Source organism: Tamandua tetradactyla, chromosome 6, assembly GCF_023851605.1.
Source record: "Tamandua tetradactyla isolate mTamTet1 chromosome 6, mTamTet1.pri, whole genome shotgun sequence".
NCBI classification, from domain to species: Eukaryota; Metazoa; Chordata; class Mammalia; order Pilosa; family Myrmecophagidae; genus Tamandua; species Tamandua tetradactyla.
Genome location: NC_135332.1, coordinates 54,595,033 through 54,612,192, shown reverse-complemented (window position 1 = coordinate 54,612,192; position 17,160 = coordinate 54,595,033). Strand labels below are relative to the sequence as shown.

At 37.4% G+C, this 17,160-nt stretch overlaps 1 protein-coding gene and 1 long non-coding RNA gene across 2 annotated transcripts in view; one reads left to right on the top strand and one right to left on the bottom strand.

Annotated features, from left to right (window-relative positions):
* The window catches only part of VPS53 (VPS53 subunit of GARP complex), a 269,084-nt gene that overhangs the window by 217,911 nt on the left and 34,013 nt on the right, over positions 1-17,160 (bottom strand). The window contains exon 4 of the mRNA XM_077165441.1: positions 16,040-16,106. Within this exon, the coding sequence (XP_077021556.1) occupies positions 16,040-16,106 (67 nt within the window). The remainder of the gene's footprint in view (positions 1-16,039; positions 16,107-17,160) is intronic.
* Positions 1-17,160, top strand: part of LOC143687975 (uncharacterized) — a 77,801-nt gene that overhangs the window by 39,519 nt on the left and 21,122 nt on the right. The window lies entirely within an intron of this gene.

The window sequence follows — 17,160 nt, the reverse complement described above, 5'->3', positions numbered from 1 at the left end:
TTTCCTCTATTATCATTTTATTTCTTTTTCCGTTGTCTTTTTATTTCTTTTTCTAAATCGATGCAAATGTACTAAGAAATGATGAATATGTAACTATGTGATGATATTAAGAATTACTGATTATATATGTAGAATGGAATAATTTCTAAATGTTTTATTTGTTAATTTTTTTTAATTAAAAAAAAATGGTCCTAGTTCATTCCTGGGTTTTGATAAAAAAAAAAAAAAAGTCCTAAATGTGTGTAAAGAACTAAAGGCAAACATAGACTAAAAAAAAAAAAACTGAAGAAAATCAAAGGATGAACACAAAGAGAGCATCAATAGAAAGGTATAAATTATGAAAAGGAAACCACAGTTAACAGAAATTAAAAATCCCCTGGAAGAATTTAACAAAAGACTAGAGCTGGCAGAAGAATCAGTGAACTCAAAGACAAAGCAATTGAAATTATCCATTCTGAGAAGCAGAAAGACAAAAGAATAAAGAAAAGCCAATAGAGCCTGAGGTACCTGTGGAATACCATCAGACATACCAATATAAGCACTGTATAAACAGAAGCAGAATAAACAGAGGAAGGAACAGAGAGAATATTCAAAGAAATAATGTTTGAAAACCTCCTATATTTAATGAAAGACATTAATATACACATCCAACCAATTCTAAACAAGATAAACTTAAACAGACCCACATCACATCATATTATAATCAAACTACTGAATGCCAAAGATAAAGAGAGAATTCTGAATGCCACAATAGAGGAGTAACGTGTCACATACAAGGGAACCTCAATAAGGTTAAAAACTGATTTCTCATCGGAAATCACAGAGGCAAGAAGGCAGTGGGGTCATATAATTAAAGTGCTGAAAGCAAAAAATTGCCAATCAAGAATTTTGTATTCAGCAAAACTGTCCTTGAAAAATGTGGGAGGAATAAAGATATTTCCAGATAAACAGAAGCTAAGGGACTTCATCACCACTAGACCAGCCCTGTAAGAAATCCTAAAGGGATTTCTAAGGTTGAAAGGAAAGGACACCAAACAATTGGCTGAAGCCACATGAAGAAATAAAGATCTTTGTAGAGATGATGACATGGGTAAATATAAATACCAGGACTATATATTTTTGGTTTATATCTCCACTTTTTACTTTCTATAGCATCTAAAAGGCAAATGCACAAAATGTAATGCTAGTTCCTTCATCAACTAATGCAAGGTTTATTAATAAGACAGTATATGGGAACTATGTAACTTATACACAATTTTTCTGTAAACCTATGTTCTAGTTTGCTAACTGAAAGAATGTGATATACTAGAAACAGAATGGCTTTTATAAGGGGGAATTTATTAAGCTGCAAGTGTACAGTTCAAAGGACGTGAAAATGCCCCAATTAAAGCAAGTCTATGAAAATGTCCAAATTAAGATATCAACAAGAGGTTACCGTCACTCAAGAAAACTCCATGAAGTTCAGGGTTTCTCTCTCAATTGGAAAGGCACATAGCAAACATGGCAACATATGCTAGCTTTCTCTTCCGTCTTCTTATTTCAGGAAGCTCCTCTGGGGGTGTATTCCTTCTTCATCTCCAAAGGTCTCTGGCTGCATGGGCTCTGGTGGTTCTCATGGCTCTGCCAAGCTTTCCAAAATTCTTCCTCTTTTAAAAGATTCCAGTGAACTAATCAAGACCCACTTGGAATGGCGGTAGTCACATCTCCCTCTAATCAAAGGTTAATACCCACAATTGGGCATATCATGTCTCTGTGGACATAAACCAATCAAGTTTCCAACCTACGGTGCTGAATAAGGATTAAAAAAAAATGGCTGTCTCCACAAGATGGATCAGGATTAAAACATGGCTTTTCTAGGGTATATAATCCTTTCAAGCTGGGACAAACTACAACTTCTCTAATAAAAAAAAAATTAATGTAATGACAAACTTTTTTTTGGACTCATACTGTCAAACACATAATTTGTGACAAATGCTACATTAAGGTGTGGGGAGAGAGGGGTACAGGAACATGGTGTATGCACACTATGTATACTATGAAGTTAAACTGGTTTTATAACAAATGAGATTGTTGTAGATTTAGGATATTACCTTTAAGCCCCATTGTAACCAGAAAGAAAATATCAGAGAATATGCAAACTCACAGAGACAGAAAGCAGAGTACAGGTTACCAAGTGAGGGGCAGGGGCAATAGGGAATTAATGCAAAATGAGTGTAGGGTTTCTGTTTGGGGTGAAGGGTAAGTTCTAGTAATAGATGGTGGTAAGGTTACTGCAACATTGTGAATGCGATTAATCCCACTGAATGGGATATTTGGGAGCAATTGGGATGGGATGATTTATGCTATATAAATGTTTCCACAATAAAAAAAAATAAAGAAAAACTAAAGAGACAATGATAACAATAAAACACATTAAAATACTGGATGGGCTACAAAAAAGGAGGAGAAAAAGCTCAAGAGGACATTACTGGGACATAAGAAAAATTGTTATACAGACTATAAGCTTTGTATCAATGTTAAATTTCTTGAACTTGATAACTATAAAGTGATTACTTAGTGAATATCCTTGTTCACAGGAAGCATACGTGGAAGTATTATGGGTTCAAGGAGAATGATGTGTGCAACCTGCTCTCAAATGTTCAGACAATAAATAGGGATGGACAGATGGAGGCTGGACCGATAGAGAAATAATGGTTAAACTGCCAAGGCATACGTGGCAAACTGTTAAAAATGGTAAATTTGGGTATCTGGGCATAGGGTGGGGGCATGCTGGAATTCTCTGTGTGAGATTTATATTATTTTCGTACCTATCCTATATGCCTGGAATTATTTCAAAATTAAAATTAAGACAGAAAAAAAAAGTAGTTCATATGGAAAGCACCTGGGACAGATGTTACAAACCGTTGGCCCACAGATATGCTTTGTTTGGCCTTTCTATGTTTGTAAAAAACAGTAAATCAACATTTAAAAAATGGGATGGTCACACAAAAATTCAGACGTTCAGCTTCTCTTGAAAAACTGATAGATCTGGAAACTTCAAGTCTACCTTCAGACATGATAATAATTGTTTAGAACTGAGTTGTGGCTGTTCATTTAGGTATTCACTCCCTTCTATGCGTGCATTCTGGATATATACAGGTCAATTTAAGCCATTCAGGTTACTTTTTTAGTTCTGTGGGCATTTATTTGCAACTCTTGTCCTGGGGGTTCAGATGACTGCTAATTCAACAAGAAACAGCTATGTGACATGGCTGTCAAAAATTTCCCAACTCTGAGGATTCCAGGCCAAAATGGCAGCTTAGCAATGTGCACAATTTAGTTTGTCCTCCAAAACAGCTACTAAATAACCAAAACAGTACAGAACAGCTCCTGGGGCCATGTCAGTGACCGGACACACAGCGTACCCCAGTTTGGACCAGCTGGATGAGATGTGAGCCCCCCCAGATCCATGAGTTCCCCAAGCTGTGGTGGCCAGCACCCCTGCCCCACAGGCTGCCTCCCAGAGGGGAAAGGAAAGACCCTTTACCAACAGCAGGGACTGAGCCCAACCAAATGCCAATTCTGGAATTAACAAATTCTGACAGCTAAAAATGGGCCCCTAGCTCAGGTGATCCTGGTCAAAGCAGAGGTCACTCATTTTCATCCCGGCGCCAAGGGGGCAGGGCTGACAGGAGAAGAAAAAAAAAGAAAGGAAACAGATGTTTTTGTGGCTGTGTTTCTATAAAGGCTTGACTGCCTTTGGATACAGTGGAAGGACTTCTCAGGCTGCAACCGGCCCAGGCATAGGCAGAAACAAGCTTGTTTGAGGGCTTTTGTGGAGCCTGTGCCTTTCCCGGGGGGAGGGATGAAGCCCAACTCAGGTGAATTCCTTAAGGAATTCAGACACCAGGCCTTGGTAATTGGAAGCCATTAAAACCAGCCTACAACCTCTCCTCTGTCTCCACCACGCCCCCAGCAGGGAGAGTGTCAAAGTTACAGGTATCGCATCATCTTATGCTGGTGGGACCTGCAGGCAGACAAGCGCCACATACTGGGCAGGATAAGAAAAACAAGAGTCCAGAGACTTCCCAGGGAAGTCTTTCAACCTGCTGGGTCTCACCCTCAGGAAAAACCGATGTAGGTGACTCTTTCCTCCTGATAGGAGGCCAGTTTGGTCTGGGAAAATCCGGCTGGGGTCTATAATATCTAAGTAGACCCTCCTAAGGGTGGGGGGTGGGGAAGGCACCATACAAGCAGGGCAAGAAACAAGAAAACAAGAACTGAAAAATTGTCGTCTGTTAAACAAAACATAAGCTAGAGGTCCAGATAAAGCTGAACTGAATGTCAAAGAACAGATAGAAAACAAATTCATCCAGCAAGAAAATCCTAGATAAAAGAAGTGAAAGCAATCTCTAGAATAAACTAATTAAGGGAATTAAATGCCTAGATGCCAGCAAAAAAAAAAAATCACACTAGAAAAATTGAAGATATGGCCCAGTCAAAGGAACAAACTCACAATTCAAGTGAGATACAGGAACTGAAACAATTAAATCAGAATATACAAACAGACATGGAAAACCTCATCAAAAATCAAATCAGTGAACTGAAGGAGGATATAAAGAATGCAAGGAATGAACAAAGGAAGAAATGGAAAGTCTAAAAAAACAAATCACAGAACTTATGGGAATGAAAGACAGTAGAAGAGATGAAAAAAACAATGGAAACCTACAATGTTAGATTCTGAGAGGCAGAAGATAGGATTAGTGAACTGGAGGTCAGATCATCTGAAATCCGACAAGAAAAAGAAAATATAGGGGAAAAAATGGAAAAATATGAGCAGGGACTTGGGGAATTGAAGGACAATATGAAGTACACGATATACGTGTTATGGATGTCCCAGAGGAAAAGAAAAAAAGGAGGAGAAAAATTAATGGAGGAAATTATCACTGAGAATCTCCCAACTCTAATGAAAGACTTAAAATTACAGATCTAAGAAGTGCAGTGTACCCCAAAGAAAATAGATCCAAATATACGTACTCCAAGACACTTACTAATCAAAATGTCACAGATCAAAGAGAAAGAGAGAATCTTGAAAGCAGCAAGAGAAAAGCAACCCATCACATACAAGGGAAGCCCAATAAGACTATGCATAGAATTCTCAGCAGAAAGCAGCAAGAGAAAAGCAACCCATCACATACAAGGGAAGCCCAATAAGACTATGCATAGAATTCTCAGCAGAAACCATGGAGGCGAGAAGACAGTAGGATGATATATTAAAATTACTAAAAGAGAAAAACTGCCAACCAAGAATTCTATATCCAGCAAAATTGTCCTTCAAAAATGAGGGAGAAATTAAAACATTTTCAGACAAAAAATCACGGAGACAATTTGTGACCAAGAGACCAGCTCTTCAAGAAATACTAAAGGGAACACTAGAGACAGATATGAAAAGACAGAACAGAGAGGTGTGGAGAAGAGTGTAGAAAGGAAGACTATGAGTAACGGTAAAAAGAAGGAAAATTAGATATGACATATAAAATCCAAAAGGCAAAATGGTAGAAGAAAGTACCACCTGTACAGTAATAACACTAAATGTCAATAGATTAAACTCCCCAATCAAAAGACATAGACTGGCAGAATGGATTAAAAAACAGGACCCATCTATACGCTGTCTACAGGAAACACATCTTAGACCCAAGGATAAACATAGGTTGAAAGTGAAAGGTTAGGAAAAGATATCAGACAAGAGCAGGAGTAGCTATACTAATATCCAACAAATTAAGCGTCAAATGTAAAACAATTAAAAGAGGCAAAGAAGGATACTATGTATTAATAAAAGGAACAATTCAGCACGAAGATATAACAATCACACACACACACACATACATATATATTTTAACATGGGCAGGCACCGGGAATCGAACCCGGGTCCTCGGGCATGGCAGGTGAGCATTCTTACCTGCTGAGCCACCGTGGCCTGCCCCAATCACACATATTTATGCACCGAGCCAGAATGCTCCAAAATACATGCGGCAAACACTGAAAAAAGAAATAGACACATCTACCATAATAGTTGGAGACTTCAATTTCCCACTCCCATCAATGGACAGAACGTCTAGACTGAGGATCAATAAAGAAACAGAGAAATTCAATAATACAATAAATGAGCTAGACTTAACAGACATTTATAGAACATTACACCCCACAACAACAGGATACACCTTTTTCTCAAGTGCTCACAGATCATTCTCAAGGACAGACCATATGCTGGGTCACAAAGCAAGTGAAATTGAAATTTATCAATTTCAATAAATTTGAAAAGACTGAAATCATACAAAACATACTCTCAGATCATAAAGGAATGAAGTTGGAAATCAATAATAGGCAGAGTGCCAGAAAATTCACAAATATGTGGAGGCTCAACACTCTTAAACAACCAGTGGGTCAAGGAAGAAATTACAAGAGAAATCAGTAAATATCTCGAGGCAAATGAAAATGAAAACACAACATATCAAAACTTATGGGATGTAGCAAAGGCAGTGCTAAGAGGGAATTTCATTGCCCTAAATGCCTATATCAAAAACCAAGAAAGGGCAAAAATCGAGGGATTAACAGTCCACTTCTTCTTGGAAGAAGTAGAGAGAGAGAACAGCAAACTAACCCCAAAGCAAGCAAAAGGAAAAAAATAATGAAGATTACAGAAGAAATAAATGAAATTGAGAACAAGAAAACAATTGAGAAAATCAACAAAACCAGAAGCTGGTTTTATGAGAAAATCAATAAGATTGATAAACATTTAGCAAGATTGACAAAAATAAGAAGAAGAGGATGCAAATAAATAAGATTAGAAATGGAAGAGGAGAAATAACCATTGACCCCACAGAAATAAAGGAAGTAATGACAGGATATTATGAACAACTTTATGCTAATAAATACAACAATGTAGATGAAATGGACAACTTTCTAGAAAGGCATGAACAACCAACTTTGACTTGAGAAGAAACAGACAACTTCAACAAACGAATCACAAGTAAAAAAACTGAATCAGTCATTAAGAAGTTCCCCAAAAAGAAAAGTCCAGGACCAGATGGCTTCACATGTGAATTCTATCAAACATTCCAGAAAGAATTAGTACCAATCCTGCTCAAACTCTTCAAGAAAACTGAAGAGGAGGGAAAGCTACCTAATTCATTCTACGAAGCCAATATCACCCTCATACCAAAACCAAAGATATTACAAAAAAAAGAAAACTACAGACCAATCTCTCTAATGAATATAGATGCAAAAATCCTCAACAACATCTAGCAAATCAAATCCAGCAACACATTAAAAGAATTATACATCATGACCAAGTAGGATTCATCCTAGGTATGCAAGGATGGTTTAACATAAGAAAATCAATTAATGTAATACACCATATCAACAAATCAAAGCAGAAAAATCACATGATCATCTCGATTGATGCAGAAAAGGCATTTGACAAAATTCAACATCCTTTCCTGTTGAAAACACTTCAAGAGATAGGAATACAAGGGAATTTCCTTAAAATGATAAAGGGAATGTATGAAAAACCCACAGCTAATATCATCCTCAATGGGGAAAAACTGAAAACTTTCCCCCTAAGATCAGGAACAAGACAAGGATGTCCACTATCACCACTGTTATTCAACATTGTGTTGGAATTTCTGGCCAGAGCAATTAGACAAGAAAAACAAATACAAGGCATCAAAATTGGAAAGGAAGAAGTAAAACTCACTGGTTGCAGACGATATGATACCATATGTGGAAAACCCCGAAAAATTCACAGCAAAACTACTAGAGCTAATAAATAAGTACAGCAAAGTGGCAGGTCACAAGATCAACACTCAAAAATCTGTAGTGTTTCTATACACTAGTAAGGAACAATCTGAGGGGAAAATCAAGAAACGAATTCCATTTACAATTGCAACCAAAAGAATAAAATATTTAGGAATAAATTTAACTAAAGAGACAAAAGACCGATACAGAGAAAACTACAAGAAATTGCAATAAGAAATCACAGAAGACCTAAATAGATGAAAGGGCATACCATTTTCATGGATTGGAAAACTAAATAAACTTAAGAAGTCAATTCTATCTGAATTGATTTACAGATTCAATGCAATACCAATTAAAATCCCAACAACTTACTTTTCAGAAATAGAAAAACCAATAACCAAATTTATCTGGAAGGGCATGGTGCCCCGAATAGCTAAAAGTATCCTGAGAAAAAAAAATGAAGTCAGAGGTCTCATGCTACCTGATTTAAGGCATATTATGAAGCTACAATGATCAAAACAGCATGGTACTGGCATCTACGGAAATTGATCTTTGATAAGGCAGTCAAGCCAACTCACCTGGGACAGAACAGTCTCTTCAGTAAATGGTGCCTAGAGAACTGGATATCCATATGCAAAAGAATGAAAGAGGATCCATATCTCACACCCTATACAAAAGTTAACTCAAAATTGATCAAAGACCTAAACATCAGATCTAAGACCATAAAACTGTTGGAAGAAAAATATAGGAAAATATCTTATAAATCTTATACTTGGAGGTGGTTTTCTAGACCTTACACCCAAAGCAAGAGCATTGAGAAAGAAAGAAAGAAATGGGAACTCCTCAAAATTAAACACTTTCGTGCATCAAAGAACTTGATCAAGAAAGTAAAAAGACAGCCTTCACAATGGGAGACAATATTTGGAAACGACGCTTCAGATAAAGGTCTAGTATCCAGAATTTATAAAGAGATTGTTCAACTCAGCAACAAAAAGACAGACAACCCAATTACAAATGGGCAAAACACGTGAACAGACACTTCTCAGAAGAGAAAATACAAGTGGCCAAAAGGCACGTGAAAAGATGCTCAACTTCCCTGGCTATTAGGGAAATGCAAATCAAAACCACAATGAGATATCATCTCACACCAACCAGAATGGCCATTATCAATAAAACAGAAAATGACAAGTGCCGGAGAGGATGTGGAGAAAGAGGCACACTTATCCACTGTTGGTGGGAATGTCAAATGATACAACTGCTGTGGAAGGCAGTTTGGTGGTTCCTCAAACAGCTAAATAAAGAATTGCCATATGACCCGGCAATACCATTGCTAGGTATCCACTCAGAGGACATGAGAGCAAGGACACAAATGGACATTGCACACCAATGTTTATAGCAGCATTATTTACAATTGCAAAGAGATGGAAACAGCCAAAGTGTCCATCAGCAGACAAGTGGCTAAACAAACTGTGGTATATACATACGATGGAATACTATGCAGCTGTAAGACAGAATAAAGTTATGAAGTATGTAACAACATGAATGGACCTTAAGGACATTATGCTGAGTGAGATTAGCCAGAAACAAAAGGACAAATACTGTATGGTCTCGCTGATATGAACTGACATTAGTGAATAAACTTGGAGAAATTACGTTGGTAACAGAGACCATCAGGAGATAGAAATAAGGTAAGATATTGGGTAATTGGAGCTGAAGGGATACAGATTGTGCAACAGGACTGAATATAGAAACTCAGAAATGGACAGCACACTACTACTTAACTGTAATACAATTATGTTAGAACACTGAATGAAGCTGAATGTGAGAATGACAGAGGGAGGAGGGCTGGGGGTATAAATGAAATTAGAAAGAAAGACGATAAAGATTGAGATGGGATAATCTAGGAATGCCTAGAGTGTAAAATGATAGTGACTAAATGTACAAATTTTAAAAATGTTTTTGCATGAGGAAGAACAAAGGAATGTCATTACTGCAGGGTGCTGAAAATAGATGGTAATTAATATTTAAAAATTTCAACTTATGTGTGAGACTAAAGCAAAAAGTGTTTATTTGGTACAAAATTTATATTTTGACTAGTGCATTTCCTAATATAACTTATGTAGATAGCTTGGTTGAACACCATAAGTACATGAAACGTTGGGTAGGGCATGAGATTTTTTGTTGGTTTGTCCAGAGTGATTTGATCAGTGAGTGGAAAAGTATTTGCAAAGTTCCCATCGGGAATGATGAGCAAGGCGGAAAATTCAACTTCCCCAAGTTGAATTCTTGATATTCTCACAAGCAGTGTGGACAACCAAAGCTATAAGCTGAGCCCCCAGTCTTGGGGTTTGTTCATATGAAACTTAACCCCACAAAGGATAGGTCAAGCCTATTTAAAATTTAGGCCTAAGAGTAACCCCAAGAGAGCCTCTTCTGTTGCTCAGATGTGGCCTTTCTCTTCAGCCAACACAGCAAGCAAACTCACCACCCTCCCCCTGTCTGCGTGGGACATGACTCCCAGAGGTGTGGACCTTCCTGACAACATGGGACAGAAATCCTAGAATGAGTTGAGACTCAGCATCCAGGGATTGAGAAAAACCCTAGAATGAGCTGAGACTCAGCATCAAGAGATTGAGAAAACCTTCTCGACCAAAAGGGGGAAGAGTGAAATGAGACAAAGTGTCAATGAGAGATTGACACTGAGAGATTTCAAACAGAGTCGAGAGGTTATCCTGGAGGTTATTCTTAAGCATTAAGTAGATATCCCCTTGTTATTCAAGATGTAATGGAGAGGCTGGAGAGAACTGCCTGAAAATGTAGAGCTGTGTTCCAGTAGCTATGTTTCTTGATGATGACTGAATAATGATATAGCTTTCACAATGTGACTGTGTGATTGTGAAAATCTTATGTCTGATGCTCCTTTTATCTACCTTGTCAAAAGATGAGTAGAACATATGGAATAAAAATAAATAATAGGGGCGGGCCACGGTGGCTCAGCAGGTAGGAATGCTTGCCTGCGATGCCAGAGGACCTGGGTTCGGTTCCCGGTACCTGCCCATGTAAATAAATAAATAAATAAATAAATAATAGGGGGAACAAATGTTAAAATAAATTTAATTTGAAATGTTAGTGATCAATGAAAGGGAGGGGTAAGGGGTATGGTATGTATAATCTTTTTTTTTTCTGTTTTTGCTTTATTTCTTTTTCTGTTGTCTTTTTATTTCTTTTTCTGAATTGATGCAAATGTTCTAAGAAATGAGCATGATGATGAATATCCCACTATTGATGATATTGTGAATTACTGATTATATTGTAGAACGGAATGATCATATGTTAAGAATGTTTTTGTTCATTTGTTGTTAACATTTTTTTTAATTAATAAATAAGTTTTAAAAAAGATAAAAGATGATGACTTTTAAAGGCAAAGAAAAGAAAAAACAAATTTTCCAAATCTAAGTTTATGTTAATGGAAGAACAGTGTTTAAATTAGTGCCCTTAACTTGTAGGGTCACAGATTTCTTGGAGAATACAGAAAACTGAGGGTGTTGTTCTAGTCTGCAAGCTGCCAGAATGCAATATACCAGAAATGGAACACCTTTTATAAAGGGAATTTAATAAGTTACAAGTTTACAGTTCTATGGAAGTGAAAGTGTCCAAATTAAGGTACCAACAAGGGTTTACCTTCACTCAAGAAAGCCCAATGGGTCCGAAACTCTTCTGTCACCTGGGTCGTCACGAGCTTGGCATCTGCTGGTCCCTGGCTCCTGGGCTCCGTTGCTTTCAGCCTCTGTTCCTGTGGGGGTTCCTCACTTTGCTTCTCCAGGGCTGGCTTTCATCCCTTGGATTCCCTTGGGTCTACTCAGGTTCTAGTTTGCTTAACATCTTATAGCAATGTCTTCTGGGTTCCAAGCTCTCCTCTGAAGTTTCTGTGGACTCTGTCATTTCTGACTCTGTTCAAAATGTTTCCTCTTTTAAAGGATTCCAGTAAACTAATCAAGACCCACATCTCCATCTAAGCAAAAGGCCACATCCACAACTGGGTGTATCACATCTTTGTGGAGATAAACTAATCAAAAGTTCCCAACCTATAGTACCCACAAGAGTAGATCAAGATTAAACTTGGCTTTTCTGGGGTACATCATATTTTCAAACAAGCACAAGTCTTCTCTCCAGAAATAGTCTATCCATATAAAAATTTATAATTAATTTCTCAGAATTTTCAGACTCCCTAAGCCCCTAGTTTCCAAGTTAACTCCAGGTTAGAATAAGGAGGTAAACTGTCTCATTGTATGCTTAAACAATATACCTAAATGCTATATACACAAGACAACTGGGATGGCAAAGAGTCTGGAAATTATATCATAAAGTTGAAGAAACTAAGAATGCTTAGCAAGAAAAGGGAACATAGTATCAATTTTAATTTCAGAAGTTATCATGAGAATAAGGGAGGGATTAGACTGTCACTGGTTCATCTGGGAAAACCAAGATGAATGAGAAATTACAATGATATTCATTTTACTATTTCAGCTCAGTATAAGAAAGAAGTTTCTTACAATTGAAGCTGTACAAAATTGAAACAGTAGTGAATTTCCATCACTCTAAATATCTAAGTGGAAGCAGAATAATGAAATGTAGGAGATGTCATAGAAAGGATTCCCAAACTAAGTGGAAGGTTGTGCTATAATTGTCTAAGGCTTCTTCCAAATCAAAGTTTTAATGAGCAGAGTAGAGATGGTAAGAACAATTCTCTTCCCCTTCCAAACTAAGGTCTTGCTCTGATCAAAGAAATAGTTATTTTGCAGCCAAGCTCCAGTCAAGAGACAGAAATCCAGTGGCTGATCTTCCTTTGATCCTTTTCAATTATCTTCCTGGAAATGGCTCAAGGGTTGGCCAACTCTTTTCTTCCATTCAACTATGTTCGAGCTCCCCATTTTAATTCTTGGAGAACTGGACAAGTTTCATAGCATGACAAATCACGTACTTGTTGAATTTACTCATCTTATCCACAAAGTTTCAAACACGTGGGCATTTAATGAAAGCTTCTGACTAATGACTTCATCAGATAAAAATGGGGGAAAGATTCCATGCCATGTTAATTGTGGATGAACATTGCTGTCTGTTCATAGAAGAGGCCACAGACTAGACCAGCTCAAATCGGCACACACAATGAGGTAGTCAACAATCAATGACTCTCTACAATGCTTAAGCAGAGTGCTAACCAAGTAGCTGGTATTTAAGAAATATCAAGAAACTAAAGAAACTGCAACACTGTGTGTTTAATTTCTAAATCACATTCCTCACAAACAACTTGAGTCAGAAATAATGCTTTTCAAAAAGAATTTTCTGCTTAAAAAAGAAAAGTATTTTTAAGACACAATGAATGTAAAGTAAATACTTTGCCCTTATTTACGATAAAAAAGTATGTTTGTTCTGGTTGAACACAATCAAGATAAACTCAATAAAAAGAAAACTTCCTTTTGTCCATATTACTGCTCTCTTCTTCTCCTTAGCATTCCTTAAAGTTTAGGAAACAAGTTCTAAAAGTGAACTTTCCCTGTATTCCAGGGAAGAGGGGAATAAGGGCCTCTTGACCTACAAAATTCAAGATTTTGGAACATTCATAATTCTTCCAAGTTTGTGCCAGTCAAACAGAGACTCCCTTCAGCAAACCACCAGCCATCCAGGGCTGGAGAGCAAGGCCTTCACCCCTGGGAGTTCACAAGGACAGGACGCAAAAGCTCCCTGGAAAAAAAGTCTCTACTTCAGCTTGCATTACAAACTGTTGGAAAAGACAGATGGAGGGGATGACAGGAAAAGCAATTATTCCTTCTGGGTTTCCTTTCTGTCTGGATTCTAAGGAGACGAATACAAAATTCCATCACAGATTGAAATGCTATCTAAACATTCTTGAAAATGTGGTCTTGCTCTCTGAAATGTGACCTGTTCTGCTGTAGCAACCTGTGACCTATTAATAAGTGAAAGGTGGGGAATGCCGACACTCCTCCAGGCTGCCTGATTCTGGGCCTGGCTCTCCAATACTGCTAATTTGTGGCCCACAGGTTAAAACATAAGTAACTATAAGATATTTATCTACAGAGTACAATCCAATAAAAAGTTCTGATGAACTGTTCACTTTATTTTAACATTCTTGGGACTTTAAATAACACATTCTCAAGTATTTCAAGGTTTCTAGTGGGGCCATTTGAAATATAGGCTGACTCACTACACAGTAGTGTTACTGTTTCAAATAGCGGTAAACTGGGACTAGGTAGACACAAATCAGCTTTAAACTACTGTAAAGGAACACTCAATCATGGATCAAAATGATGTTTCTTGTTAAAGGGCTTCTGCTTATTTGCAATTCATAAACAATCTCACATAGACCAAATATTTAAGTTGAAGAAAATGTTATTGCTTGTGGACTATGCGTATTAAGGAATGGAAAGATGAGAGAGACACAGTCCTTGCCTTCAGGGAGCACATAATTAGTCAAGGGGATAAGATGTGCTCACTAAATAAATCAAAATAAACCATTAGAGGCAAATGAAATGTACAAGCAAGGCCTATGGGAGCTGGTAGACAGAAATATATACATTAAATTGAGTGATACTAAACTTCAGTTTTCTCATTTGTAAAACCAGATGAGTTCCAAGTTCCTTCTAGTTCTAAAATTCTGATTTCTCTGGTGCATCCAAATATGGTGAAGAGAGAAATTTCATAAAGGTAGTATTTGAGTTGGGCTTTGGATGGGTAACATTTTGAAGCATAGCTACTGGAAGGAAAAGAAAGGAGAGAAAGCATAGGACATCAGAAAGTACATCAGCACAAGAGCAGAAAGCACAGGGCATGCTTTCAGAACATTGAGTTTTCAGTATGGAGGAACACAGCAGGTGACAGAATTGAAAAGGTGGTTGAAGCCTTAAATGTTAAACAAAGGGGCTTGGATTTAACTTGGGAGACAGAAGACACTGAAGGTTTCTGAAGAGGAGGATGATCGGACATACTTTAAGAAAGTTGAGTAGAATGAGGCCTGAGTGTTTGTAGCAACCCTGTTACTCTTTGTTACCTGTAAAGGCCCATTTACAACTACCTTATCTATCAGAGTAGCAGTGCTTCTGGGAGATATTTAAACAGACAAAAGCAAAGCAATATGAACTAACAGCCATGCGAGGCACTAGAAAAATAGGATCAGATATAGGAAGCTAATATGTCTATAGACAAATACTGACGATAACAAGGGAGAAGGGAGACTACATACAAACTGGCCAATGTTAGATGACTCTTAACTAAGAGGTAAAATTAGCCAAAAATATTGGGAAAAACAGAGAGATAAAACTAAAAATGTAAAAGAAAGGGACTCAACTACGAGCGACTAGCAAAGGAAAGAGGAATATCAGAGATCAGGAAATTTCTATACAGGATTCTAAAACGAACAAACAAATCTTGGCAGCAGAAGGATCATTTTTAGAAATTTGATAGCTGCACTAAAAATATCAAAAAGGACCAACAGAATTGAAGCTATTAGAAAGGTGCACCTAATTAAACTAATACTTGAATAGGAAGGTCCGGATATTGTAAGAGAGGCTGACTAGAAAAGGCATGCTCAGCATTTCTGTTATGACAACAATTGCTGAAATATGATCCTTAAACAGAAGAACAGAACCTGAACGAAAAGGAAAATGGTTAACAGATAACATTCAGCCCCTTAATCACCAGAAATATCCCCTTCTCATACACATCTTTTTCCTCTTCCAAATGTCCTGATTAGCTGGATCCGAAAAGAACTATAAAACTTTGAAATGTATTTACAGTTACCTCTGTTTGCCAGCAAAGTAAAGTATGAAGACTTGTAGTTACGTCAGGTTAGTATCTTTTGTAGTAACAAAAATAATAGCAAAACCCCAACAACTTCCCTGGTAAGACAAAAGTAGCAACTTTATTTAGCTATAGTTGACAAAATAAAGGAAGCCACAAGAGATGACTGGCACTAAGGAGAAAGCCAAGGAATCTTTGGTTTTCTCACTTTAGCCTGCATGCTCCCAGCCCTAGGTGAATTACGCTATAACAAATACTCCTGGTCCAATGAACACAGAGTGCATAGCTGGTCTGGGCAACTCACCCCTGTTACAGGAGGTACAAGTTTTGGGACAGATCAGTAAGAAAGCGTTCTGCAAGCAGGCAGATAAACATTTTGGCCATTTGGGCGCTAGAATCTCAGAGAAATTAGAGGAATTTAATTAATATGGAGGAATAAGTTACTTACTTGTCTTCCATCCTGCCCCACATTTGTTTGACCTCTCACAACGGTTCGAATATTATCATCCAGTCTCCTAGCAGAAAAGTTAAAGGGATATAAATTATTCTAACAGTCTCTAAGATAAATAGATCAATAGAAAAAGAAGTTAGTACATCAACGTTTGCAGGCTGCAATTACTGGTCCAGCAAAGCAAACAAAAGCAATGACATAAGGAAGACTGAGGCCATGGGCCCCAAGAGGGACAGCAAAAGTAGAGGACAGAGGCCAAGCCCATTGTGGATTAAAGAGTCGTGTTTAAAAAAAAAAGTCGACTTTCATTTAATATTCAGAGCTGTACTAAGGACCAATAAAACTTTCATTGTTTTTCATGGAGTAAATTGGGAATGACAAAATTGATGAAACTATGGGAACAAGCCAGAGAATTCAAATTACCCCACATAAAATCCCTTCCTCAGTAACCTTAAAAAGGACAAGGAGACAGAGTGAAATATAAAATCAGTGTTTCACCCTATGGACCCTGACCGTACAATCTGTGCATGAACAGATCTATGACCTCAGCTCCTCTTTCCCCTGTGGCTCAACAGGGGCCACTTAAAATGGGATCTCAATCAGAGAAGTGCATATCAGTCAATTTCACTTTTCAATGAAGAATTCATTAAAGGTCTGGTGAGGGGAAAGCTGAAAATAACTGGCTCACAAGTGATTTTTGCATCATCAAGGAACTTCCATTTTCTTCATGAACCCTGGACAATTTAGCGGTCTCTACTAGAATTTTCATAGCTAAAACCCACTAAAACAGTAAAGAGCCTTCTTGCACTTCCTAACATTACTGAATAATATATTCATGGCAGAGATCTTCACTAAAGGAGTCAAAGGTTTTTAGGGGGAAGAAAATAATGTTCTGGATTCAAAATGAATGTTCCATCAAAAATTCATTAAATAACAACAACTATATTTGAAGTAACGATATCCACTTATTAATTCAACGAGCAAACATTTATTATCTATCATAGTTCAAAACTAGAAATCCAGATATGAATGAACCAGAACAAGACTATTGGGCAAGAACAAGGCTCACTCTTGATGACCATCCCAGACAATCAAACCCTAAATTAATCACAATGTTA